A 26,751-nucleotide genomic window follows, 5' to 3' on the forward strand; every position below is an offset into this window, starting at 1 on the left:
TCTACTCCTGTTGCTTAGCTATAAGCCAAACTCTCTCTTTCATTAAAATTTGGATAGCTCTGGCTGGGCGCGGTGGCTCATGCCTGTAATCCCAGCATTTTGGGAGGCCGAGGCGGACGGATCACAAGGTCAGGAGATCAAGACCATCCTGGCTAACATGGTGAAACCCCGTCTGTACTAAAAACACAAAAAAAAACTTAGCCGGGCGTGGTGGCAGGTGCCTGTAGTCCCAGCTACTCAGGAGGCTGAGGCAGGAGAATGGCATGAACCTGGGAGGCGGAGCTTAATAGTGAGCCGAGATCGCGCCACTGCATTCCAGCCTGGGCGAGAGTGAGACTCCGTCTCAAAAAAAAAAAAAAAAAAAAAAAAAAAAGATACCTCTTTCTTGTCCATTCATATTTATAAAATAAGCAAGTAGTAAGAGCTCTATCAGTATTTGGGCAAGTTACTCTTTCATTTCCTCAGGAAGGCCAACTGTTCCCATTAAGAAAAGAAGTTGACAGATTCATTAAGTGATTTTGCTTCCAGGTTGAGATTTTATACTTTCCTCAAAGTCTCTTGTGGCCCTTTTTATTGTAAATAAAGGAACTGAGGTCCAAAGAGGTTAAGCCATAGGACTTCGATCTCTTACCTCTCAGTCCTGAGTTGTGCTACCAAACCATGAAACAGCCACTTCCCAGGACTGCAGCCCTGAAATGCTCCCACTACTAATTTCCTCCCTTGAGGAACTTCAGAATTTTAGAAAGGACTGGTGATTGTTGCTTCCAAGCTATATTCCTTCTACTTCTTACAAAGACCACAGGCACCAATGCAGGGAAGGTTGTAAGGCCCTACCTCAGCCCCCTCCACCTTGCACACTCAGACCGTGTCATCATCAGAAACTTCTCCATGACCACAGTCTTTTTCTGCCACCAAAATGTCCCATATCCCAGATGGCTTACCCAATACAGCAGTTCTTCAACATCAATGGGTACTTTGGCCCACCTCCATTCTCCGTATTCACTCTTCCTTTATTTGCCTCCAATCCAGCTCAGATTTCATGTTATATCACTCTCTTGGCCAAATCCTAAACCTCCTTAGTCTCTCTGTACTTGTACTGCACCCACCTGGCAAAAACCTAAATCTGTATGAATGCCAGAGTCTTCCTTCTCCATACCTCAGACAGCTGAGTACAGCAAGAGAAAGTTCCCTAAACAAGCAGAAGATTCCACCATAAGCTTAATCACCAACTGCTTGTAAATAACACCCAACAATTCTATCTTTCTCTAGCCAAACTGCCATGTGAGTCTTCCAACCTGCCCTCTCCCCAAATGTTCATTCCCAAGCAGATGGTCTGACCTGGTAAAAGCATCAGACAAAAACTCTCTCAACTGCCTCTCTCTCCCTCAGTGTCCATCTGTCTTTCCACCTGTCCTCCCTTTCTTTACTTTTACAAAGGAGGAAAGGATATATTCCCAAGGTCAATCCTTCCATGTGTACTCTGGAGCCCATTCTTAGGAAACTTGGACTTTTAATTATTCCCTTTTTCCAGAGGTTCAACTCCTGTCTAATGGGAACTTCCTATCAGCATTTACTCTGTCCTCTTAGAAAACAGAAGAGAGGGGGGAAAGGAAAGGGAAAAGAAAAGGGAAGAAGAGAAGAAAAATCTCCTTTGTTGTCAAATTCTCCCCCACTATGCCCATCCCATATCACAGCCAAACTTCAAGACCTATCTACCCATCTGTTTACTAGAGGTCCTCTCTGCATATCCCATCTATGTGGGGGTTTCCATAGAGAACATCAATACTCAAACAAAAGAAGAGCTGCTTCCGCTTAAGTGGAGATAGACTATTGCTCAGTCCCCACCTCAGCATTGCTCAGTAAACCTGAGGTTCTGTGGAACTCTTAGATACAGCTAGGTTCCTCTTCAAACAGTTTGTCCAGTTCCCCTGTTATTTATTCCAAGTTCCAGCCCCCACTCCCCCCTTTTGCTGAGCTTTAACCTGTCTAAATACGCCTAGACATGCCACAGCCCTGTTTCCTTATGTGGAAATAGGTTAGCTTTCTAGTCACCTGTAGTGACCCCTTCCTCCCCTCCCTCTCTCCTCTATCATGTGCCTACCTTGTCTAAGAAAGTTTAAATGTTTAGCCAATCGGGACTAGTTTAGATTGTGTGGTCCAACCCCAGCCAATGGGGGAAAGACACAGGACAGAATCTGCGTTGTTCTCCTTTGTTCTGTGTGTTCTCATGGTGGCTAGGCCTATGAGCCACACTCTTCCGCAGAAGAAAATTGGCCTTGCTGAGAAATTCTCTGAGTGCTCGTTTTCTTTGTGGCCCTGAGCTTTTACTTCCAATAGAACCTATAAAACCACTGCTCAAGGCAAGCGAAACAGGTATGTAGACTTGTCCCTCGAACATTGTGCCACTGAGTCTTAGTTCATCTTCTTCCCTTAAACTTGAAATGCCAACAAATGAAAATTCCATGAGAAGAAGCAGCTATTCCATGATATACCTATCATCAATGTCTTGAAGAATGATGGGTACACAGTAAGTACTCAACAAATACACACTAATTGAATGATGCTCTTCCTCCTAAGTGCCTGTCAAAGTCAGTCTTCAGTGTCATACAAATAGGATCTTATTTTTAAAATATTCTACAATGCTGCTACATAGAATGAAATTATGTGTACTACACATGTTAAGCAGTAAGCCAGGCACTGAAGGTACAGAATGCAAGATACAGTTCCTGCTTTTGAAAGCTCTCAGTCTGGAACTCTTATAATATGGTCTTTATGCAATTCTACTTTACATTCATTTATTTAATTCTACCACTACATGAATACCTATCATGTGACAAACCCAGACCCTATATTACTCCTAATATCTTATTTATCTTAAAATGATCATAAAGATCTGACTTAATTCCTGAATTGCATTTAAAATAATTATGGAAAAAGTATTTAAAACATTTTCTAAGGTAAATCATAGGAAGATAGGAAGAAAAATCATGTTTCTTAACTACTTTTTTTTTTTTGAGACAGGGTCTCACTTTGTCACCCAGGCTGAAGTGGAGGGGCATGATGTTGGCTCACGGCAGCTTCAACTTCCTGGGCTCAAGCGATCCTCCCATCTCAGACCCCCCAAGTAGCTGGGACTACAGGCACACGCCACCACAACCAGCTTTTTTTTTTTTTTTTTTTTTTTTTGTATTTTTTATAGAGAGAGGATTTTGTGATGTTGCCCAGGCTGGTCTTGAACTCCTGAGCTCAAGTGATCCGCCTGCCTCAGCATCCCAAAGTGCTAGGATTACACGCATGAGCCACTGCACCCAGCCCCCACAACTACTTCTTGTTCACCTATCAACTATGTAACTAGATTTCAATATAAACCAGCTTATGTTTAAAAAGAAAGTTCTGGCCAGGCACAGTGGCTCACTGTAATCTCAGCACTTTGGGAGGCTAAGGCAGGAGGATCACTTGAGCCCAGGAGTTCGAGATCAGCCTGGGCAACACAGCAAGACCCCATCTCTATAAAAAGTTGTAAAACTTAGCTGTGTATGGTGTGGTGATGTGTGCTTGTAGTCCCAGCTACTCAGGAAGCTGAGGCAGGAAGCTCACTTGAGCTCAGGAGGTCAGGGCTGCAGTGAGCCAGGAGTATATACTGTCCTCCAGCCTGGGCAACAGAGCAAGACCCTGTCTCAAAACAAAACAAAAAGTTTTAAGGTTTCTCAGCTATACAAATAAATGATAATCAAATATTGCTTTAAAAAAGTTTTTTTTGAGACTGAGTCTCACTCTGTTGCCCAGGCTGGAGTGCAGTGGCATAATCTCAGCTTACTGCAAACTCAACCTTGCAGGTTCAAGTGATTCTCCTGCCTCAGCCTCCCAAGTAGCTGGGACTACAGACGTGTACCACCATGCCTAGCTAATTTTTATATTTTTGGTAGAGACGGGGTTTCACCATGTTGGCCAGCCTGGTCTCAAACTCCTAGCTTCAAGTGATCTGCCCGCCTTGGCCTCCCAAAGTGCTAGGATTATAGGTATGAGCCACCATGACTGGCCAAAAGTCTTTTGAAATATAAAACGTGTCTACCCTTTAGTCCAACAATCCTACTTTTTAGGCTATCCTAAATATAAACATACATATACATACAAGAATGTACATATATCTAGTGGCCTAGAGGTTAGTGGAATGAGAATATCATGAAATGAAAAAAGAGACTTCCAGAGAAATATGTATGATTTTATTTTTGTTATTAAAAAAGGAAAAATACAAACAGAATATATATATAATTACATAAACACAAGCAAGGAGGTGGAAGGTGGTATAGTCTGAATGTTTGTGTTTCCCCAAATTCATACATTAAAATTCTAAACCCCAAGATGATGATGGTGTTAGAAGGTGGGACCAGCTGGGCATGATGGCTCACACCTGCAATCCTAGTACTTTGGGAGGCCGAGGTGGGTGGATCACCTGAGGTCGGGACTTCAAGACTAGCCTGACCAACATGGAGAAACCCCATCTCTACTAAAATTACAAAATTAGCTGGGCGTGGTGGCGCATGCCTGTAATCCAAGCTACTCAGGAGGCTGAGGCAGGAGAATCACTTAAATCTGGGAGGCAGAGGTTGCCGTGAGCCGAGATAGAGCTGTTGCACTCTAGCCTGGGCAACAAGAGTGAAACTCTATCTCAAAAATAAAAATAAAAATAAAAAGAAGAGGTGGGACCTTTGGGAGGCAATTAGATATGACAGCAGAGCCCTTATGAATGGAATTGGTGTCCTTTAAAAGAGTTCGGGGAGAGACCCTTGACCCCTTCCACCATGTGAGAACACAGCAAGAAGGCACCATCTACGATCCAGTAAGAAAGACCTCACCAGACACCGAATCTGCTAGCACCATGATCTTGTACTTCCCCACCTCCAGAGCAGTAAGAAATAAATTTGTTTATAAGCCACTGATTTTATGGTGTTTTGTTATGGCAGCATGAATGAACCAAAGCAGAAGGATACAATCCAACTATATTAATGTTGGTTGCTTCACAAACTGGAAAGAGAGGATTGCTTTCCAGATACTCCTCTATGTTGTTTGACATAAGGGCATATACCAGTTTTGTAATTGCAAAGTTTATTCTTTTAAATGTGCAAAAAGGCTTTTTCTTGTGCTTTAGTTCTAAATATGAGCACTCGCCAAGTTCTGGACTTTTGCCATGCAATCATCCTACAAATACAAGCCACTACATGGCTCTGAGCAACTAAGGGGCAAAAGGGAGAAGGGTAGAGGTTGTGTATTAGTGACAACTTCTCTTCTCAGCAAGAGGCCTAATATGCTGAGGGGTGGGAGAGGAAAGGAGGAAAATGCTGAGAGAAGGCGTTTAACACACATGCAAAAATGTTAACAGGAAACAAAAAAAACAATGTTAAGAAACACTAAAACAACATGAACATGGAAGTGACTGACAGATTCTCAAGCTTGTTTAAAATCCGTAAGTAAAAGGCCAATTAAGCAATAATATATTCGAGATACTATACATTTTCAATAATGTTTTCCCCAGTTTTGGACAGTATTGCAGTTGTAAATAAAACTGCACATATTACTCTCTTTTAGGAACTGTATTTTAACATCAGCAAATATTCCAAAAGCCCTAAGAATCACTACTAGTTTTGAGCACTCTAGGAAAAGTAATGTTTTACCTGTTTTCAAAAACTGTGCTGTAAGCTGTCATGTATCTGATATAATCAGGCAATGCGCAGGCTTTGGGATGACTGCTACTATTCCCACCATCTCCTCATATCTGTACAGCACTTTATAGTTTACAAAGTTCTTTGATATACATAAATCAAATATTCCAGCTAAGAGAAAACAATTAAAGTAAAATATATACATAATTATAAACATACACAACAATTTAATCTTTGATGATTAAAAAGGTTGCAGAGAAATAAAATGTATTACCATAAGCTATTATAAACATCAATTTACTGGACAGTAGATTCTTATTTTCATAAATAAAAAACTGAAGCTGAGAAACTATGACAAGACCAAAAGTTTAACTTTTGGTGGGGGGGGGGAATCTTTTTTATTTTTATACACATGACAAGATTTTACATCAAGAATAGTCAGTTAAATAGTACAAATAAGGTATGTTTAAAAAATTCAACTAAAAAACCCACTTCTTCCTGTAACCCATAATCCCACATTTAACAGTGCAGGGAGAAGGGGACTGGTGGGGTGCATCTAAAACAAGTCTCTCCCAAAAGAAATGACTTAAATTTCACATTCCCTCTCCACACAGGATCCAAACAGTGAGAGTATAATTTACAATTCATCTTTTTCAGCTGTAGATTCCTTTGCTGTTTCTTGTTCTTCATCTGTTCCCATATCCATTTCTTTGTCTTTGTCTTGCTCTGCGTCTTCTATTGTCTCCTCAGGTTCTTCTTTGGGTTCTTCCATCTTTGCATCAGGATCAATGTTCAAACTGAGGCAAGGCATTCTTTCTATTCTATGTCCATATGCTTTAGTGTCTGGTAAAAGATATCCTGACTGGAGCACTGCTGTTTCAAACAAAACCATAGCAAGATCCAAAACTGTTTTATCATCTTCATCTTCCTTAATTCGTTGAAGCATGTCTCTGATCAGCGGATGTCTGGGATTAATTTCAAATGTTTTCTTCTGACTCACATGGTAATTTGTAGAGATGTCCTTGCCCGTTTGGTACGCTTGTGCTTTCATGATTCTCTCCATGTTGCCAGACCACCCGTACTGGCTGGCCACCAAAGCACATGGAGATTCTGTCAGGCACTGAGATACCACAGCCTTTTCAATCTTGCCCTTAAGGGCTTTATCTTTCATCCAATTGAGCAGAGGCTCAAATTCTTTCTCAACTGCTTCATGACTCTCCTTAGTTTTCTCACTTTCATCAAACTTCACTCCTTCCTTGGCAACATTCTGGAACCTCTTCCCATCAAATTCGGGAAGGGCCTGAATGCAGTATTCATCCACAGGTTCTGTGAAGTAAATAACTTCATAGCCCTTTTTCAGAAGTCGCTAAACAAATGGAGAAGATTCAGCCTCTTTTCTGCTGGACCCAGCCATGAGGTAGATTTTGTCTTGTTTTTCCTTCATTCTTTCCACATACTGGTGTAGGCTAGCAATGTCGGTTGGATGATGAGAAAACTGGAACTTAAGAAGTTTAGCAAGATGTGTTCGATTCGAGTGGTCTTCAATCACACCAAGCTTAATGTTGGTACCAAATTCTTTCCAAAAAGTATCATTGTATTTCTCATCAGCAATCTTCTTGATCATGCGCAGAGTTTTACAGACAAGTTTCTTCCTAATCACCTTAAGCAGTTTATGTTGCTGAAGAGTCTTGCAGGAAACATTCAAAGAGACCATCTGAGTCCACCACACCCTTGACAAAATTAACGTACTTAGGCATCATAACATGGAAGTCATCTGTGATGAATACGCAGCGCACATAGAGCTTAATGTAATTGCTCTTTTTAGATCCATATGTGTCAAATAGGCCACGTGGAACAAATGTGGGTACAAATGAAATTGATTTGAAGGTAACTTCCCCTTCAGCAGTAAAGTGGATATAAGCCACAGTGTCATCACTTTCCTTTGAAAATGATTTGCAGAAAGCTTTGTATTCATCTTCTACTCCTTTGGATGGTCTCTGCCATATTGGTTTGATATCATTCATAAGTTCCCATTCACAGACAGGTTTTTCAACTTTTTTAGTCTTCGGTTTCTTTTCTCCTCCTTTTCTTCTTTCTTCTTCTTCTCCTTCTCCTTCTTCTTCTCTTCTTCTTCCCTTTCTCCTTTCTCCTTTCTCCTTCTCTTTCTTTCTTCTTCTTCTATAGCTTCATCATAAGATTCTTCTTTCTCTTCTTTTGCTGCTGCTTCTTCCTTCATGGGCTCCTCAGCAGTTTCAGTCTTGCTGCTCCATACATAAATAGGAAGGTTTACGAACTGTGAATATTTTTGACAAGATTTTTAATTGTATCCAATTCAAGGTAATCAAATGCTTTTTCTTTTAAGACAAGGGTAATTGTTGTTCCCCGTCCTAGAGTGTCTCCTCTTGAGTCAGCAATTACAGAATATTCACTGGAGTTGGACTCCCAGATGTCCTGGGTATCATTGTTGTGTTTTGAAGTGACAATAACCTTATCTGCTACAAGGAAGGTGGAATAGAAACCGACGCCAAACTGGCCAATCAATTCAGGAAGTTGACTGGCCATCTTCCTGTGCTTCAGTCATTTTGTTTAAAAACTTGTTTGTCAGATGTGGCAATGGTACCAAAGTTTTTAAACAACTCTTCTCTGGTCATTCCTACACCAGTGTCTGTGACACACAGCAGATTCTTCACCTTATTGCACTTAATTTTGACTGTTAGTTTCTCATTTCCAGAAAGAGCATTTTCATCAGTCAGTGATATTAGCCTTATCTTATCTAAAGCCTCAGAATCAGTTCTCTCAGGAAAATCTCTTTATTTTCATACAACGAATTGATGAGAAGTTTCATCATTCTGTTAACTTCAGCTTGGAAGGCAAACTTTTCGGACTCTTATTTATGATGCATTTAATTCATTCAACTGAATAGCTTCTTCCTCTCTCTGTACTACTTCATCGTCTGTCCTTGAACCTTCTCTACTTTTACCCAGATCCTCTTCTACTGTACCATCCACATCAACTTCATCATCAGCTCTGACCGACCCGAAGGTCAGCAGGACACGGCAGAGGCCCAGCACCCACAGGGCCTTCATGGCGTGCGGCTGGTGAGTCTCAAGTCCCTTTCGATTGCAAGAGCTGCCTCCGCCCTCTCACTCCTGGGCTGATAGTCACACCTCCAGCCGCATGGTCCGCCCACAAATTTAACTTTTATAAGCAAAGGTCAATTCTCTGAACAAAGTCTACCCCATTGGGCTATGGTAGATAGTTAATAAGTAATCCACTCACAAATTTTTCTTTATACATAAAGAGCAAACATGGGAAAATCTAGGCTATAATCCTTGTCAAAATATTTCTTATACCACTTCTCATTAAAGGGCTAAAAAAATACTAATATGGTTTCATATCATGAGATGATGACTTTGCAAAAAAGGATTCCTATAACTGCATATAGATTTTCCAAGTTGGAAAACTGAAAAATCTAATTTCAGAAATATAAGTAGGCATTCAACATATATGCCAATATGCTAATCACAAAAGAACAAAACATACTTATCTATTTAGTTCCAGACAAAGCAAAGATAAACTAATTTTACAATGCTTTCTACCCACTATAGGCATTGTACACAGATTAAATAAAACTTTTCCAGGAAAACATGCCATGTACATGAAGCCAATAAGATACACTTTCCAGATATTTAGCAAAGTCCAATATAGCGAAGGGAATGAAGAATGGGTGAATTCACAAAGTAGTAAGATTTCATAAATCTTCTAAAATGAGTAAGAACTAGAATTCAAGTACAAGATTCAAATAAGGTTAAGTGATAACCAGACAAGGCCATACAAAGTAAATCCATTTAATACAGAGTCCAAGTTTTACAAAATAGTGGGAATAAAAAGCTTGATTTGGACATTCTTTTGAAAAACTTTTAGTTTATCTTATATGTAATACAATTCAGATTATAATAAAAACTATGTGCTTATTCTTAGAACATAAAAAAAGCAAATTAAATGTTGTCTTTGTGGCAAAATTTTTTCCAAAAAATTGTATGCTAGCCCAATTCAAAGTTATTTGATTTTCACAGGCCAATCATAAAGGTTTTGTTTTCAAAACACTCAAAAGTTACATTAAGCTTCCCTAGTGCCTCTCTTAATGCTTTAATTTTCAAATCACTCTCCCTTTAATACCTGTATCTCAAAAGCACTGTTGGTCTTTCTCTTGTTTACTTTTTAACTGGTCTAGTGAATGCTGTAATATCCAAGAATCACCTGAGAAGCTTAACATACAAACAAATTACAAGTCAGGACAGAAGCACATGCTCAATGAAGACAGGTTTTTGAATGGGTACTAATTTGATAAGTCATACATGAGTGAATATTTTGCTTTCCTTCACAACTTCCCTTGCAACCTCATAACTGCACGAACTTGGATAACAAATTCATAGCCAATGAGAAACCCCTGTGTGTGCATTTATATTAACCGTATATATAACAACAGGGGATATAAGTCTTGGTCTGAATGCCTTAGGGTATGTAAATGTATCTTGATCAGGACCACACGTATAAATAATTTTTTGTAGTGTAATATAATACTGTACCAAGGTTGTCAGGGAGTTCCTTTTCATATAGAGTCTCTCCAAGTACTGCAGTCCCTCATCTTTCAGTAACTCCAATGGAAAATGGTGCAGATTCCTATAATTTAAGAACAAATTCTTGTGCTTTTCCAGCCTTGCCACAGAGATCGTCTTACAAAGTTCGGATGCCATGACTGAATATATCCCATCAGGCACACTGCAGTACTATATCTTGTCAAAATTGGTCCATTTCTATAAAGAGAACAAGAAAATTTATTCATTATAAGATTTTTTACAAGCATTGCCACATAAACCAGTTAGCACCCAGAGCTACTTGAAGACACTGAAAAAGATAATTATATTAATACATTCAATCCTACATTTTATTTTCATAACAACTAAAATTGTCACACATATTTAGGAGGAGATTAAAATGAATAACAATTTAATAAAAATACTCTGATTAAACAATATTTATTATTTATTAGAAATAGTCCTAATGGAAAAAATAGTTTTTGCACTTGAGATAGGAACCCTTGTCTAAGAAAAACAGTGACCAGTTTCATAACATGCAACCAAAGGAGAAGCTTAAAAATCAAATGCAGCAAACCCCATTTCTTTTATGAACTACCTCATTTTGTATTTAGCTTAAGGTACTTCAAAAATATTAAAATATATATTATTTATATCTAGAGCATTAATAGCTTCATTTTCTTCACTTCCTAGTATGTAAATATTGTCCTATATTCTGATTTTTTTCTTTATCTCTTTATTCTTTTCTTTCTTCTTATTTTGTTTTTAGAGACAGGGTCTCACTCTGTTGCCCAGGCTAGGCTGCAATGGCTCAATCATAGCTCACTGTAGCCTCAACTTCTGTGCTCAAGTGATCCTCTCACCTCAGCCTCCCAAGCAGCCGTTACCATAGGCAGCACCACCACACTCAGCAAATTGTTTTATTTGTTTTAGAGATGGGGGTCTCACTGTGTTGCCCAGGCTAGTCTCAAACTCCTGAGTTCAAGCAATCCTCCCACCTCAGCCTCCCCAAATGCTGGGATTACAGGTGTGAGCCACTGTGCCTCGCCTCTTTGTTTTTAGCTTTATGGATTATCAGAGGCATCAAAGAAATAGATCCAGGGCCACACAGTTTCATTATTTTAAATTATTTCAATGAAAGAAGAAACACTGCACTCAGAAACAAGAATCCTGTATTATTCTATAATACTACAATGTCTCTGGGTCTCCAGTTGCCTAATATATAGAAAGGAGATAGCAACTAATGTACTGGTTTACAGGCCTGAGTCCAGGGCAGATTATTATAAATTCTCTTCTAGCTCCAAAATTGACAAGGGCAACAACACAAGTAACATTTGCCATTTTATCCACTAGGCACAGAGCTAAAACAAACTTCACCATCAGTTAACACAAAAAGAAACAAACTAAAGGCTTCAGTAATTTGTCCAAGGTCAAACCGTTCACAAGGGATAAAAGCAAGGGTTTGATGCCAGGTCCAATGAATTTCAAAGTTTGGGTTCTTTACAGACACTGACTCACAAGATTCCACAGGATACTAAGGAAATGCTGAAACAACTACAAAGAAGTTGAACTTTGCTTAAAGATTTGACTATTTTCCTCAGCACTTTTTCCCAACTCTCTCTTGGAAAGTACCTTTCAATATTTTTTTTTTTTCTTAAGGAAAGTGATTTTCACTGGGAATTAATACCAAATTAGTACAAAATGCAGCAACATAAGCTTTCAATAAACAAAAGTTCTGTAATTTTCTGGTTATATTTTATTATTTCCAAATTCTAATTCCTAGCTAATGAGTTAGCACTTGCCATTTTACATAAAAAGGCAAAGTATGAAATATTAACTATTTCCAAAGCAACATAAGGATCCAATACTTTCCCACATTTATTCCACCTACTCACCTATTTTATGAGATATATTATGTGACTTTGTACAAGATATATCTTTCCACATCTTAATTCTCCTATCTGTAAAGCAAAGGGAAGTAGACTACAAATAACATCAATGATTCTGTGAAGAAAATGAAACTTTTTAGGTAATTATTCACTGAACTAGTAAACTGTTAGCAGTTGAGATGTCTCACAACCATCTCAAACTTAACACACTCAAAGAGCTTTCCATTTTCATCATCAATCCAAATCTCCATAGTTTTTCCCATCTCAATAAATGACCCACCCCTCCATCCACCAGCAGGAAGTCATGAATGATTCCATCCTCTCATATTCTGACCACCTCCAATCTATCACAAGGCTAGTGGCTTCCATCTCCCAAAGACATCTCAAATCCATCCAAATCTCTCCATCTGCCAAAACCACAAGCCACTGTCATTTCCTGCCTGGCCAACTGTATTAGTGGTCTCCCTGTGTCCACTCTAGTCACTTCCAATTCATTAATCCCAGCAGTGGGCCTTTAAAAATGTACATCCAATTACATCTCACTCTTTCCGGCACACATCTTACTAAATAAACCCTTCAGAAACCTCTTATTCAGAAAATCAAACCCATACCAGGCCTTGAGGGTGCCTCACCATCTGCCCCCACCCACTTCTCCAGCAACTCTGCTTGGCTTCTCACCAAGCTTCTGGGTTTTTCCAATCCTTAAAGCTACCAAACCCCTAACAGCACTTGCTGCTCTCCTCTTAGCCTAGAAAGCAATGTCCCATCATTCTCCAGATTTCAACATAAAAATCACTTCCCGAGGCCAGCCGCGGTGGTTCACACCTGTAATCCCAGCACTCTGGGAGGCCGAGGAGGGTGGATCACCTGAGGTGAGGAGTTTGAGAACAGACTGGCCAACTTGGCAAAACCCCATCTCTACTAAAAATACAAAAATTAGCTGGGTGTGGTGGCAGGTGCCTATAATCCCAGCCACTTGGGAGGCTGAGGCAGGAGAATCGCTTGAAGCCGGGAGGCAGAGCTTGCAGTAAACCGAGATCGCACCACTGCACTCCAGCCTGGGCGACAGAGACTCGGTCTTAAAAAAAAAAAAAAAATCACTTCCCTATCCCAAAGTACTCCCCTGGTGTTCTTTCAGAGGAACTTGGCTGTTTGTTTTTCCTTCGTAGGACTCCTCACAATTTGTCACTTAAATATTTATCGTTGCACCTGTTTATTGTCAATAAAGCCAAAAAGCCTGCAAATAAACTCTTCAGAAACTTATTTAGAAATCCTGAGGGCAGGGACTGTGTTGTTTTCTTCACGCTTGCATACCTGCATCTAGCACAATAACTAAAAGTAACCCTTCCTAATACCTAGGTGATGGGTTGATAGGTGCAGTAAATCACCAAGGCACAAGTTTACCTATGTAACAAACCGGCATATTCTGCACATGTATCCAGGAACTTAAAATAAAATTTTAAAGTAAGCCTTCTAATATCTGATGACATGTGGAAGAACATTGCAAGGTTGATTTCCCATCCACCTATGTCAACACCACGGATAGAGCCTATAAGCTTGCTACATGCCACAAGGATGTCTAATCTTTACAATCGTGCATTGCAATAGACATATGTAGCCCGTTTTGCAGAGGAGGAAACTGAGTTTCTCGGAGGGTAACATGCCATAGTTCCATCGCAGGTGAACCGACTGCAAAGCCTGTGCACCGCCGCCCTACGATGCAAAACCACACTCACTGAGGCAAGATTCAGTAAGAGATTCCCTGTAACCTGACGGCTTTCCTTCTGAATGTTCTAGCTGGGATTGGCTGCCTCAAAAACACCATTAAACTCTGTTAAAATTGCTACAAAGGCTGTTTGGGAGATAAAATCTAAACAAATGAAATCCCAAAACTGCCAATAATGACAATAAAGCATCAACAATGCTCATAGTTTTGCAGTATGCATTCACAGGCCATACACAGCCTTTAACAAGGTAATTTTCTTACTCCATCTCACTTTACTACATCTTAACCTAGTTAAGCAAACTACCTCTTGTGTAGTTATACTACCTCTTACGTAGTTAAGGCAAATAGTATTACTTAATATCAGCTGTATACAGCTGCACCTACACACGAGCTTCCTGACAAGTGAACACCAATCTATCTTACTAAAAACAAAACAAAAAAATCAAAAACCTCTCAACAAAATTCCACACATATTAAGGAATATTTTGAAAGAAAGGAGTCCCTTAGACTGACTTGCCCGTACTCAATTTAGTAGAATACGCATTCCAATTTCCTAACGCTGGAGATGAGAGAACTATAAGCTACATATTAAAAGCATTTGTAAAAGGCTATTTTCTCAGCTCAGTGTTAATAAACACTGGCAGAGTCTTAGGCAAAACACACGCCGTTTCGCCCGAGTTAGCCAGCCACTGAGATCGTTACAGTTGGGAAGCAGTGAGCCCAGCAGCAGGGATTTCACGGACCCGGTATCAGGGTTCTCAGGTCCCAGGGGCCGCGGGCCGCAGAGTGCGAGAAGGACCCAGCAGCTGTGGCCACCCGAGGCCCGGACGGCCCCGCTGTCCCACTCGCCGCGACCCGGACGCTTTGGCAGGACCAGGTCTGGGGCGTCCCCCCCGGGGGCCAGGTCAGAGAGCCCTGCCACTTGAACCACCCGACGAAGCGGACAGCTCTACTCACCTTAGCGCCAGCAGAGCCAGCGCTCCGGAGCGCAAGCTGCGCTGGAAGGCAAGCGGGGGACTGCGAGCGGGGCGGGGCAGGGAGCCGGGCGGGGGCGGGGCGGAACGCCGGGCGTCGGGGGCGGGGCTCCGGGGGCGGAGCGGAACCCGCGCTACAGGGAGCTGGAGAAGAGGGAGCGGGAGAGGAGCAGGGAACCTCGCGATAACCCCCTGTGTTCTCGCGCTTTCACGATAGGTGTGGGAAAATGTTCGTTTGCCAAGCGATATGTCTATTGGCCGAGAGCGCGACTTCCTCTATTCTGGCCCCGCCCGCGGCTCTACTCTTGCTTCCGGCTCCGGCGTGGGGTTTGATGTCCACGGAGTGGCTTTTTGTTTAGCGTTTTGAAGGGGTAATTTAGCCGGCTCCAACCTCGGGAGCCGCCAGTTACTGGCCTGTTCCTTCATTCATACATTCATTCAGTCACTCGGCCTCTCATTCAGTAGCACACGTTGAGGGATTACAGCAATGATCCCACGTTGAGCGTTCATTCTAAGAGCTGTTTATAGATTATCTCGTTGAACCCTTGACAGCAATCCCGTGACACAGGGACTAACAGCACCAGTCTGACGGTTGAAAAACAGGCCAGTGAGTTTATGTAACGAAAGCAATGTTAGCAAGTAGTGAGTCTAAGCACTAGATTTAAGGGGTCACTGCGCACTGGTAGATAACAAAGATGAGGAGGAGGTAACCTAGTCTCTGCCCTTCAAGCACCCAAGGTTTATTGTGAGAAAAGATTGCTACAAAGGACAGGAACAATTTAGAGAGTTAAATACAATGACAGTTCCTAGCATGACTGAGTAGGCTGTCATTATGTATTTCTTCAAGACAAAAATTATGTCAGCGAAATAGCATCAAAGAAAGAGAGTTTTATGCTGTTAAAAATGCTTGGAAGCATAGTTCGGAAACATTTTTAAGAGACACTTTTTAAAGTGTCTCAATATGACAAATTTCCTTCTGAAATGAAGGTTTTAAAGTATTTTCCTCTACTGCAATCGCTGATGTTTTTTGTTCCGTGAAAAGCCTGTTAATTTGCGAGGCTCCTTGTCAAGGAACCTTAACTTTATAATGAAGCAGTTTTACAGTGGCTGACTTAATTACTCTTAGAGATGAATAACCTAGAAAGCAGAGTTACATTAAATAAAAAACATTGGTTTCAAAACAAGGTATGAGTTATAATAAAATATCAGTTATCTGTTAAATTTGGTCTTCAAGAGCTACTCAGGTATAGAGCACAGTATATGTCATGTATTTCTAAGATAGTTTCATAATACTTAAGAATTCGTGGCACTCAAATTTTTTGCTGGTCTTAAAATGAGGAAATCCACATTTTGTGTAAAAACAAAGATACTTTTGTGGTCAACCCAAATAAGACTTGCTGCTAATATATGAAGAGGTACACCCCCCAAAAAAGAAAGAAGATTAACAATAGAACAGTTTTTTCAAAATAATGTTAGCCTCTTAGTTTTCATTTCTTTTTTTTAAAAGGGGAATACCGTTTTTCAATGCATTCATTTAGTATCTGATATTTGATCATGAAAAATGAATCATGTTAAAATTACTTTCACCTCCTCCCCAGATTGACACAAAAGTTACCAAGTGATTATATGTGAGAGTATCCTATGACCCCACTCTTAGAAGTTCTCCCAATTTGCAGAGAATCAATTTGCACGTTTTGTCTCTCTTGAAGGGGGAAAAAATTCTCTAAGCTGGTGATTTTGCATTCTTTGACAAACTTCAATAGCAACAGGCAGCGATACCCCTTTAAGCAAATTCCAAGGAAAAGACCTCATTTTAAAATTCCCACCTCTGGCTCCCAAGGATTGGTTTGCAAACTTCGACAAAATACTCTTCTCCACTCGCTATTGGTGAGTGCCCTATCATTCATTCTTTTGCCTGGAGTTTTGTGAGGTACCCCCTTGCTTTACGGGAAAAAGCTGCTCCGGAACTGCCCTACTTTAGACTTTTTCATGGTTATCAATCTGTACAAAGAATCACCAAACTGATAAAGCAGGAACCAAAAGGGCAAGTCACGCTGCCAAGACAACTGTGTCATTCGCTCGAAAAAGAAACGGTGAGCCTCCCCAGCAGACTGGGTAAACCGGCAAAGGATTTTACGACATAGTTGGAGATTGGAGAGTTACAGAAACTTTTACGGTTTTGTTTTTGTTTTTTGTTGTTGTTGTTGTTGTTTTTACAAGTTTTAAAGGAGTGATTGAGTGTCAAAAGAAAAGCAGAGAAAAATACAAGCACAATTTAAAGATAGCAGGAAGAAGTGTTCCGAGAGTATTTTTCTCTTTAGGGTAAGGTTTGAAAGCATCACGCCCAGATTATCAGTGGATTTTTGAAAAGTAAAGGAGGCAAGATAGTAAGATTAACTATAGATCATTTTCTACTTTAAGAATCTGTGCTTCGTTTTTGTTGCTTAAATGGGGATTTAGAAGGACATTTAGTAATATTGTAATTTTTAAATGAATTTTTTTTTTGTATATTGTCATACCTGGTATAATAGATAATGCATCTATTAAAAGATATAAGAGAAAATAGAGTTGCTTGAACCCAAATTTTGTGTATATCTGTGGATTAGGGAATCCAGGGACAGATCTGCTAATGGCTAAATAAAACATACTATAGATACCTGAAGCAGAATCAGCATGTAAGGATAAATTCTCAAAAAATAAATCTAGCATCGTATTTTCAAAAATGGCATTTTAAATTAAAACAAATATAAAAGAGAATTTATCAAGGAAACATAGATAAACATGAATAACTATTTCTTGAGTTGCTTCTGTTAATCTATATAGGGGAATATAAAGTAATAAAATCCAGCCCCTCAAGAACAGGGACAAATGAGGCTCAGAACATTTAAACTAAAACTTCTGAGCAGTTCTTAATGCCCAGATGACTGTTGTAGAGCACAGATACTTCAGGAGCTCAGCTCAATGTGAGATGAATTATTCAGAGAAGGCTTCACAGTATGGGTAAGACTCAATTTGGGCCTGAGCAATGGGCAGAATTTCAGAGAGGAAAGAAGGGAAGTGGCATCCCTACTAGTGAGTGAGTTGTTAGCAAGTATGTGCAGCCCGAGGAAGAGCTGGCTCTGACTGCAGCAGAAGGTTCATTTGGAAACTTGGTTAAAAATTTATAAAAACAGCATGAGAAAAATGAAAAGCTAGAATTCCCAAAATCAAGGGTTTTGGTCCTGTGTCTGGAACAGGAGGCACACCTTATGAAAGTAATATTTGAAGACGATAAAACTGACAGTGCAATTTAAGATGACTACAAGAACAGAGACCAGAAGCTAAGGGGCCTCATACTGTAAATACTGGCACACAGATGAGTAACCCTGCTTCTTACCCAAATACATTTACCTTATCATTGCTGAATAATATAAATTTTGATGCATTTCTTTGTAGTCTTCGAAAGCATTGAGTTTACTTCTTAAGATTTTTGGGGACCTCTGCCACATTGTTTTGGGGAATCATGGTTGCCCCATCTTTATAAAAGTCTTGTCATAAGATGTATAAAAACCAGAATTACACATGAAACTGCATTGCGGTTTCATACCTATTTTTTACCAGCTTTAATGAAGTATAATTTATATATTATAAGGTTCATTTAAGGATATAACTCAATGATTGTTTTAGAAAATAGAGTTGTACAACCATCACCACATTCCAATTTCAGAAAATTTTCATCTTCCTAAAAAAATACTTTGTGCCCATTTGCAGGCAAGTCCTGGTTTCCTATCCCCAGCCCCACTCACTGAAAAACTTTCTGTCTATAAATTTACCTTTTCTGGGCATGTAAATGGAATTACACAATATGTGATCCTTTGCATCTGGTTTCTTTTACTTAGCATAATGTTTTTGAGGTTCACCCATGTTGTAGTATGTCTCATTACTTCATTCCTTTTTGTTGCTAGGTAATAATCCACTCGATGGCAAGACCACATTTTATTTATTTAACAGTACCAGTTAACAGACATTTGGATTTCTTCCAGTATTTAATGATAGTGTTTAATTGTACTAATTGTAATTGTATTACAGTAAATACAGTACAGTATTTAGCTATTATGAATAATGCTGCTATGAAGATGGGTACAAGTTTTTGTATGAACATGTGTTTTCAGTTTTCCTGGGTGTATATCTATGAGTGGAATTACTGTCATATGGTAACTCTGTATGTGTAACTTTTTGAGGTGTTGTACAACTGCTTTCCAAGGTGAATTCCCACTTTACATTTCCACCAGAGTGTATGAGGGCTCCAATTTGTCCACATCCTCACCAACACTCCTGATGATCTGTCTTATTCATTTGGCTGGATTTTAAGTGGTATCTTATTACAGCTTTCATTTGCATTTTCCTAATGACTGATGATACGAAGCATCTTTTCATGTGCTTATTGACTATCCATAGATCTTCTTTTGTAAAATGTCTTTCAAATATTTTTCCTTTTTTTTTTAATTGGGTTGTCATCTTGTTACTGATTTATTTATTTATTTATTTTGAGACCGAGTCTTGCTCTGTCCCTCAGGCTGGAGTGCAGAGTGGCCCGGTCTCGGCCCACTGCAATGTCTGCCTTCCCGCTTCAAGCAATTCTCCTGCCTCAGCCTCCCAAGTAGCTAGGATTACAGGCGCCCATGACCGTGCCCGGCTACTTTTTTTGTATTTTTAGTAGAGATGGGGTTTCACCATGTTCGCCAGGCTGGTCTGGAACTCCTGACCTCGTGATCCACCCGCCTTGGCCTCCCACAGTGGTGGGATTACAGGCATGAGCCACCGCGCCGGCCCATGTTACTAATTTTTTTTTTTTTTTTTGTCACAGAGTCTCACTCTGTCACCCAGGCTGGAGTACAGTGGCTCAATCTCAGCTCACTGCAACCTCCGCCTCCCAGGTTCAAGCAATTCTCCTGCCCCAGCCTCCCAAGTAGCTGGGATTACAGGTGCCCGCCACTATGCCCAGCTAATTTTTTGTATTTTTAGTAGAGACGGGGTTTCAGCATGTTGGCCAGGCTGGTGTTGAACTCTTGACGTCATGATTTTCCCACCTCAGCCTTCCAAAGTGCTGGGATTACAGGCGTGAGCCACCGCACCCAGTCCCATGTTACTGATTTTTAATTGTTCTTTATACATTGTGGTTAAAGTCTTTTATCAGATTAATGATTTACAAATCTTGTCTCCCATTCTGTGGTTTGTCTTTTAACTTTAATAATAGTATCTTTTGAAGCAGTAAAGGTTTGGATTTGTTGAAATCTAATTTATGTTTTTTTTTTCTCTTTTATCACTTGTGCTTTTGGTGTCGTATCTCAGAAGTCTTTGCCTAACAGGCCAGGTCCTGTGACTCACACCTGTAATCCCAGTATTTTGGGAGGCCAAGTCGGGTGGATCACCTCCACTCCAGCCTAAGCGACAGAGTGAGAGTGCATCTCAAAAAAAAAAAAAAAAAAAAAAGTTCATGAAGATTTACTCCTATGTTTGCAATGAGTTTTATAGTTTTACCTCTTACTGTTAAATCTTTACTCCATTTGGAGTTAATTTTTATATATGGTATGAGGTGTAGAGATCCAACTTTATTCATTTGCATGTGTCTATCCAGTTATTCCAGCACTGTTTCTTGAAAAGACTGTTCTCTTCCCATTGAACTATCTTGGCACCCTTGTTAAAAAATAATTCACATATATATGAGTTTATTTTTGGACTCTCGCCACTATCCCATTTTTCTATATGTCAATTCTTTTTTTTTTTTTTTTTTTTGAGACGGAGTCTCGCTCTGTCACCCAGGCTGGAGTATAGTGGTGCAATCTCGGCTCACTGCATCCTCCGCCTCCCAGGTTCAAGCGATTCTCCTGCCTCAGCCTCTCAAGTAGCTGAAATTACAGGTACTCGTCACCACCTGTAAATTTTTTGTATTTCTAGTAGAGATGGGGTTTTGCCATGTTGGCCAGTCTGGTCTCGAACTCCCGACCTCAAGTAATCCGCCCACCTCAGCCTCCCAAAGTGCTGGGATTACAGGCATGAGCCACCGCACCCAGCCTCTATATGTCGTTTCTTATGCCAGTACCACCACGTTGTTTTGGGGAGGGCTTTTCCCCAGCTTTATTGAAATATGATTGACAAACTAAAAATTATATACATTTGAGGTAAACATCATAGTATTTTGATATAAGTATACCTTTTGTAATGATTCCCACAATAAAGCTAGCTCACACATTCATCACCTGACATAATTACCATTTTTGTGTGTGTGATGAGAACACCTAAGATCTTAACAAATTTCAGTTATTTTCTATAGTTACCATGCTGTATATCTCTAGAACTTATTTACCTTATAACTGAAAATTTATAAGTACAACACTTTTGATTACTTTTACTGTAATTTTATAGTAAATTTTTAAAATGGGAAGTGTGAGTCCTCCAACTTTATTCCTCTTTTTTAAGATTGTTTTATTTATTCTTGGTCTTGTATTTCCATCTTAATTGATCCATAATAAGGATCAACTTGTTAATTTCTGCAAAAAAACAGACAGCTGAGATTTTGATGGATATTACATTAAATCTATACATCAATTTGAGGAGTATTCTATCTTAGTATTGAGGCTTCTAATCCATGAACATGGAATGTCTTTCCATGTATTTAGATCTTTAAGTTCTTTCGATAATGTATGATTTTCATTGTACAAGTCTTGTATTTCTTTTGTTAAATTTATTCCTACATATTTTATTCTTTTATCCTATTTTGAATCAAAATGTTTTCTTAATTTTATTTTATGATTATTTATTGCTGACATATAAAAATACAATTTTATTTATTTATTTTGTATCTCATGGCCTTGCCAAACTTTAGTCATTCTAATGGGGTTGGGGGGGTTGTTTATTTATTGTGGAATCCTTAGGATTTTCTACGTAGAGGGTCATGTCATCCGATAATAATGTTTTATTTTTCCCTTTCTAATCTGCATGCCTTAATTTATTGTTCTTGCCTATTGCTCTGACTGTAATATCCATTACAACCTTAACTACAGGTGGTAAGAGCAATTGCTCTTGCCTTGTTTCCAATCTTAAAGGGAAAACATTCAAACATGCTCCGTTAAGTATGATATTAGCTTTAGGTTTTTGTAAATCAGGTTTTTTTGGTTTTGTTTTGTAATTTTTAATTTTTGTGAGTACATAGTAGTAGGTGTATATATTTATGAGATACATGTGATGTTTTGATGCAGGCATACAATGTATAATAATCACATCAGAGTAATTGGGTATCTGTCTCCTCAAACACTTATCATTTCTTTGTGTTAGAATGATTCCAATTCTACCCTTTTAGTTATTTTGAAATATACAATAACTTAGTGTTGATTGTAGTCACCCTGTTGTGATATCAAGTACTAGATCTTATTCATTCTGTCTAACTATGTTTTGTACCCATTAACTATCCCCACTTTTGCTTCCCACCCCAATACCCTTCCCAGCCTCCGGTAATCATCATTTTACTCTCTGTCTTCATGCGTTCAGTTGTTTTAATTTTTTGCTCTCATCAATGAATGATAACATGCAAAATTTGTCTTTCTGCCTGGTTTATTTCGCTTAGTATAATATCCTTCAGTTTCATCCATGTTGTTGTAAATGACAGGATTTCATTCTGTTTTGTGTGTATGTCTACCACATTTTTTTATCCATTCATGTGTTGATGAACATTTAGGCTGATTCCAAATCTCGACTGTTGTGAATAGTGCTGCAGTATACATGGGAGTGCGGAAAGGATCTATATGGAGCAGTGGGATTGCTGGATCATATGGTACTTCTTCTGTTTTTAGCTTTTTGAGGAACTTCCATACTATTCTCCATAGTAATTGCAATAACTTGCATTCCCACCAACAGTATATGAGTGTCCCCCTTTCTCCACATCCTCACCAGCATCCATTACTACCTTTTTAATAAAAGCCATCTAAGGTGGGGTGAGGTGACCTCATTGTAGTTTGATTTGCCTTTCTGTGCTGATCAGTGATGTTGAGTATTTTTTCATATACTTGTTGGTCATTTGCATGTCTTTTGAGAAGTGTCTATTCAGATCTTTTGCTCACTTTTTAATCAGATTATTAGTTTTTTTTTCCTGTTGGGTTTTGTTTGAGCTCCTTATATATTCTGGTTATTAATCCCTTGTCAGATGGGTAGTTTGCAAATATTTCCTCCCATTCTGTGGGTTGTCTCTTCGCTTTGATTGTTTCCTTTGCTATACAGCAGCTTTTTTACTTGATGTGATCCCATTTGTCCATTTTTGTTTTGGTTGCCTGTGCTTTTGAGATCTTTCTTAAGAAGTCTTTGCTCAGACCACTGTCCCCGAGAGTTTCCTCAGTGTTTTCTTTTGGTAATTTCATAGTTTCAGCTCTTACATTTAAGTCTTTAATCCATTTTGATTTGTAAAATCAGGCTTTTATTAGCCTTTTATCAGGTTGGGGAAGTTTTTTAAATCATGATTGAATATGGATTTTGCCAAATGTGTTTTCTGCATCTATCATGATGATCAGATGGTTTGTGACCATATTCTATTATATAGTGTATTATATTAATAATTTCAGATGTTAAACCAACCTTCCATTCCGAGGATAAACCCCCCCTTGATCATAATGTATTATCCTTTGCATTTGTTGCTAGATTTGGTTTGCCAATATTTTGTTGAGGATTTTTGTGTCCATGTTCACGAGGGATATTCATTTGTTATTTTCTTGTGATGTCTTTGTCTGGCTTTGATATCAGGGTAATACCTCATAGAACAAGTTGGAAAGAGTTTCCTTCTCTATTTTCTGATAGAGTTTACGAAATACTCATGTTGTTTCTTCTTTAAAAGTTTAGTAAAGTTTAGTAGAATTCATCACTGATGCCATCTGAGCCCGGGCTTAACTTGGTATAAATATTTTTAATTACTATTTTAAAATTTTTACTTGTTATAGATCTATTCAGATTTTCTATTTTTCTGTTATTTGGTTTCAGTATTTTTTATGTTTTTAGGGTGTTTTTCCAGTGCCTTAGCTTGCATGTGGGTAAGGTTGCTTCTTAACTAGCGTACACTAGCGTACGCTAGTTAAGAAACTAGTCATAATGGCTTTTTTTTTTTTTTTTTTTTTTTTTCTGAAACAGGGTCTTGCTCTGTCACCCAGGCTGGAGTACAGTGGTGTGATCTCAGCTCACTGCAGCCTCTGCCTCCTGGGCTCAAGCAATCTTCCCCACTCAGCCTCCCGAGTAGCTGGAGGAGCCGAGCGCCACCACACCCAGCTGATTTTTGTAATTTTAGTGGAGACAGGGTTTTGACATGTTGCCCAGCCTGGCCTTGAACTCCTCGGCTCAAGCCGTACATCTGCCTCAGCCTCCCACAGTACTGGTATTACAGGCATGAGCCACCATGCCTGATTGATAAAGTTTTTTATTTCCTAAAAGCCACTGCCCTGAGGGCCCCTGCCCCTTCCTCAGGCTCCCCTACGTCTCTCCACAAGTCAGCATCCAAAGGTTCACACCCGGAATAGCAGGGGACCTTCAAAACCCAGCTCCAGCCTCGTTGGCACCTGTATAGATTGGTTGGCCCTCCTGCTATTTCAGTTATTATTTTGAATATCACCACTTGGAAATGGAAGACTGAGACTCCACTTCAGACCTCTTCTTCCTAACACCTTGATCTGGGGCTCATTATGTGCTTTAACATTCTACTGGGCAGGTCTGGTAGAAGGAACAGTATCAGTTGACTGAGTAGGTCTCTCTGGCAGTTGTGATTCAGAGGCCTAGAAAGCTGAACCCACACCTGGCAGGAAGGGGGTGGTTTGTGGGACCTGGGCTGATGTGTGATGAAATTTTAAGCCCCAGCTATAGCTACTACAAAGAAGAGAAAAGTAACTGATGATAAGCATGTAACTCAAAGTAAGTGAACTCAGAAGCATGTTTTTTGTTTGTTTGTCTGTTTGAGACAGTTTCGCTCTTGTTGCCCAGGGTGGAACGCAGTGGTGCAGTCTCAGCTCACTGCAACCTCTGCCTCCTGGGTTCAAGAGATTCTCGTGCCTCAGCCTCCGAGTAGCTGGGATTACAGGTGTGTGCCACCACACCTGGCTAATTTTTTGCATTATTAGTAGAGACAGGGTTTCTCCATGTTGGTCAGGCTGGTCTCGAACTCCCGACCTCAGGTGATCTGCCCGCCTCAGCCTCTCAAAGTGCTGGGATTACAGGCGTAAGCCCCCGTGCCCAGCCTGAGAAGTGTGTTTTTATGTTGAGGATGTTACTGTATGATGCCACATACATTGAAACACACACATTTAAAGTAAGGCCACAGACTCAAATGCCTCTAGAAGCCAGACAGGTAACGTACCTCCTCCTTTCGTTGATTCAGAGACGTACATTTTTTTTTTTTTTTTTTTTTTTGGCATTTGAACATCTCTGAAATTAGAATGAACATTACAATTGCAAGTCAAATGGTGTATAAAAAAGGTAGCATCTTATAATCAGTGGTGCTTTAGATTAGACGAAATACAGAAAATGAGTGATGTTGGCCAGGAAAATTATATCCTTCTCTGTTGGCCTTTCACTTTGAAAGAGAGAAAATGGATACAGAGACCTACTTTCCTACAATAAGACACAAGAACAATGACAAATGGGAATGACTTTGCTGCCTTCATGTCCGGTAGCCAATAGGGATTGGTGGCAACAGGAAAGTATCCTTGCTTCCAGGGGCAGCTACCCCTCTTCCCTGGCTGATTACTGCCTGTGGTGACACAGATCTAGTGTTGATAAGTGTTCTGAGTTTTCACAAGAAGTCAGAAACCCCAAAATCTACGTCTTTATGTAACTCCTAATTTTAAAATGATGGCTCAAGTTTTTTAAACTGGCCAAAAAAAAAAAAAAGTATATACAAGTTAGATGAGCTTATGAGCGCTCAGAATAAATATAACCTCTCTTTTAAGGATGCAATATTAAGAGGCAGCATGAGACAAACCACTTTTTACAGTTAAGCCAAAAAAGAAAAGTTAAATCCATTTTGAAGTTTAATACTAGGTTCAGAGGCCCAGAATAATAAATACTGCGGGGCATCTTACTTATTTCATCTTTAAACTTTCTTTTCTGACTCCCCTAAATGGAAGATAAGAAAATATAGTTAAATCTATTGAAAATGTTGCATTCCTTTATATAAAAATGTATGGTCACTTTTTAAAATGCAGGCTTGAGTTTCCAAAGCAACAACATTTGCTTCCCACTGCTATAGACTGTGGTCAGTGAAAGGCAGGGAAACCACCTGTCATGGGAAACCACCAAATTATAAGACCAGGGTCCTAATTCTGGCTGTGTGATGTGCAACTGATTTAGCTTCATTTCATCATCTTTATTTATAAAATGGGGATGATAATACCTAGCCTCTGTACCTTACATGGTTGTAAGGGCCACATGAGATAAAATATGTGAAAGTATAAAGTGTTATGTATATATTAGTTGGTATTGCCCAAATCACGTGGGTAGTTGGGACAGCACAGTTTCTTGAATCTCAGATTCTCCATCTCTGGCTACTGCTCTTCTCTAGACAGCAGCACCTGTTGAAATGGTCATCTTATCAGCCAGTGGGGTTGAACAGATGAGGAAGCATAAGGCAAGAAGTTATTAGAAAAAAGTTAGCCAACATCTTGGGATCTCAAATAGCACTGTGTCTCTGTACAACAGGGTATAGGCAAAGCTTTCATGTTAAACCTGAAGTATTGACCTTTAACATTTTTATTTATTTTTATTTATTTATTTTTTATTTTATTTTATTTTATTATTATTATTATTTTTTTTTTTTTAGACAGAGTCTCACTCTATCACCCAGACTGGAGTGCAATGGCACAGTCTCGGCTCATTGCAACCTCTGCCTCCCTGGTTCAA

The 26,751-nt window shown here is 39.5% G+C and overlaps 2 protein-coding genes and 1 pseudogene across 5 annotated transcripts in view; 1 reads left to right on the top strand and 2 right to left on the bottom strand.

The window, feature by feature from the left end:
- LOC105479406 (leucine rich repeat containing 28) overlaps positions 1-14,964 on the bottom strand; it is a 129,069-nt gene extending 114,105 nt beyond the window's left edge. For 3 of the 4 annotated variants that reach the window (XM_011737340.2, XM_071100594.1, XM_071100596.1), the window contains exons 1-2: positions 14,831-14,964; positions 10,250-10,477 (exon numbers count right to left, since the gene is read on the bottom strand). In XM_011737340.2, the coding sequence (XP_011735642.1) occupies positions 10,250-10,417 (168 nt within the window). In that variant the 5' untranslated portion in view covers positions 10,418-10,477; positions 14,831-14,964. Of the gene's footprint in view, positions 1-10,249; positions 10,478-12,153; positions 12,177-14,830 lie in introns of those variants that run through there. The other variant, XM_071100595.1, reaches the window with a different exon arrangement.
- LOC105479407 (endoplasmin-like) lies at positions 358-10,243 on the bottom strand (annotated as a pseudogene).
- Positions 14,965-16,759: 1,795 nt separating the features above from the next.
- LOC105479405 (tetratricopeptide repeat domain 23) overlaps positions 16,760-26,751 on the top strand; it is a 111,003-nt gene continuing 101,011 nt past the window's right edge. The window contains 1 exon segment of the mRNA XM_011737337.3: positions 16,760-16,940. The gene's annotated coding sequence lies outside the window, so the exon portion shown is untranslated.

Source organism: Macaca nemestrina, chromosome 7 (genome assembly GCF_043159975.1).
Source record: "Macaca nemestrina isolate mMacNem1 chromosome 7, mMacNem.hap1, whole genome shotgun sequence".
Lineage (NCBI taxonomy): Eukaryota > Metazoa > Chordata > Mammalia > Primates > Cercopithecidae > Macaca > Macaca nemestrina.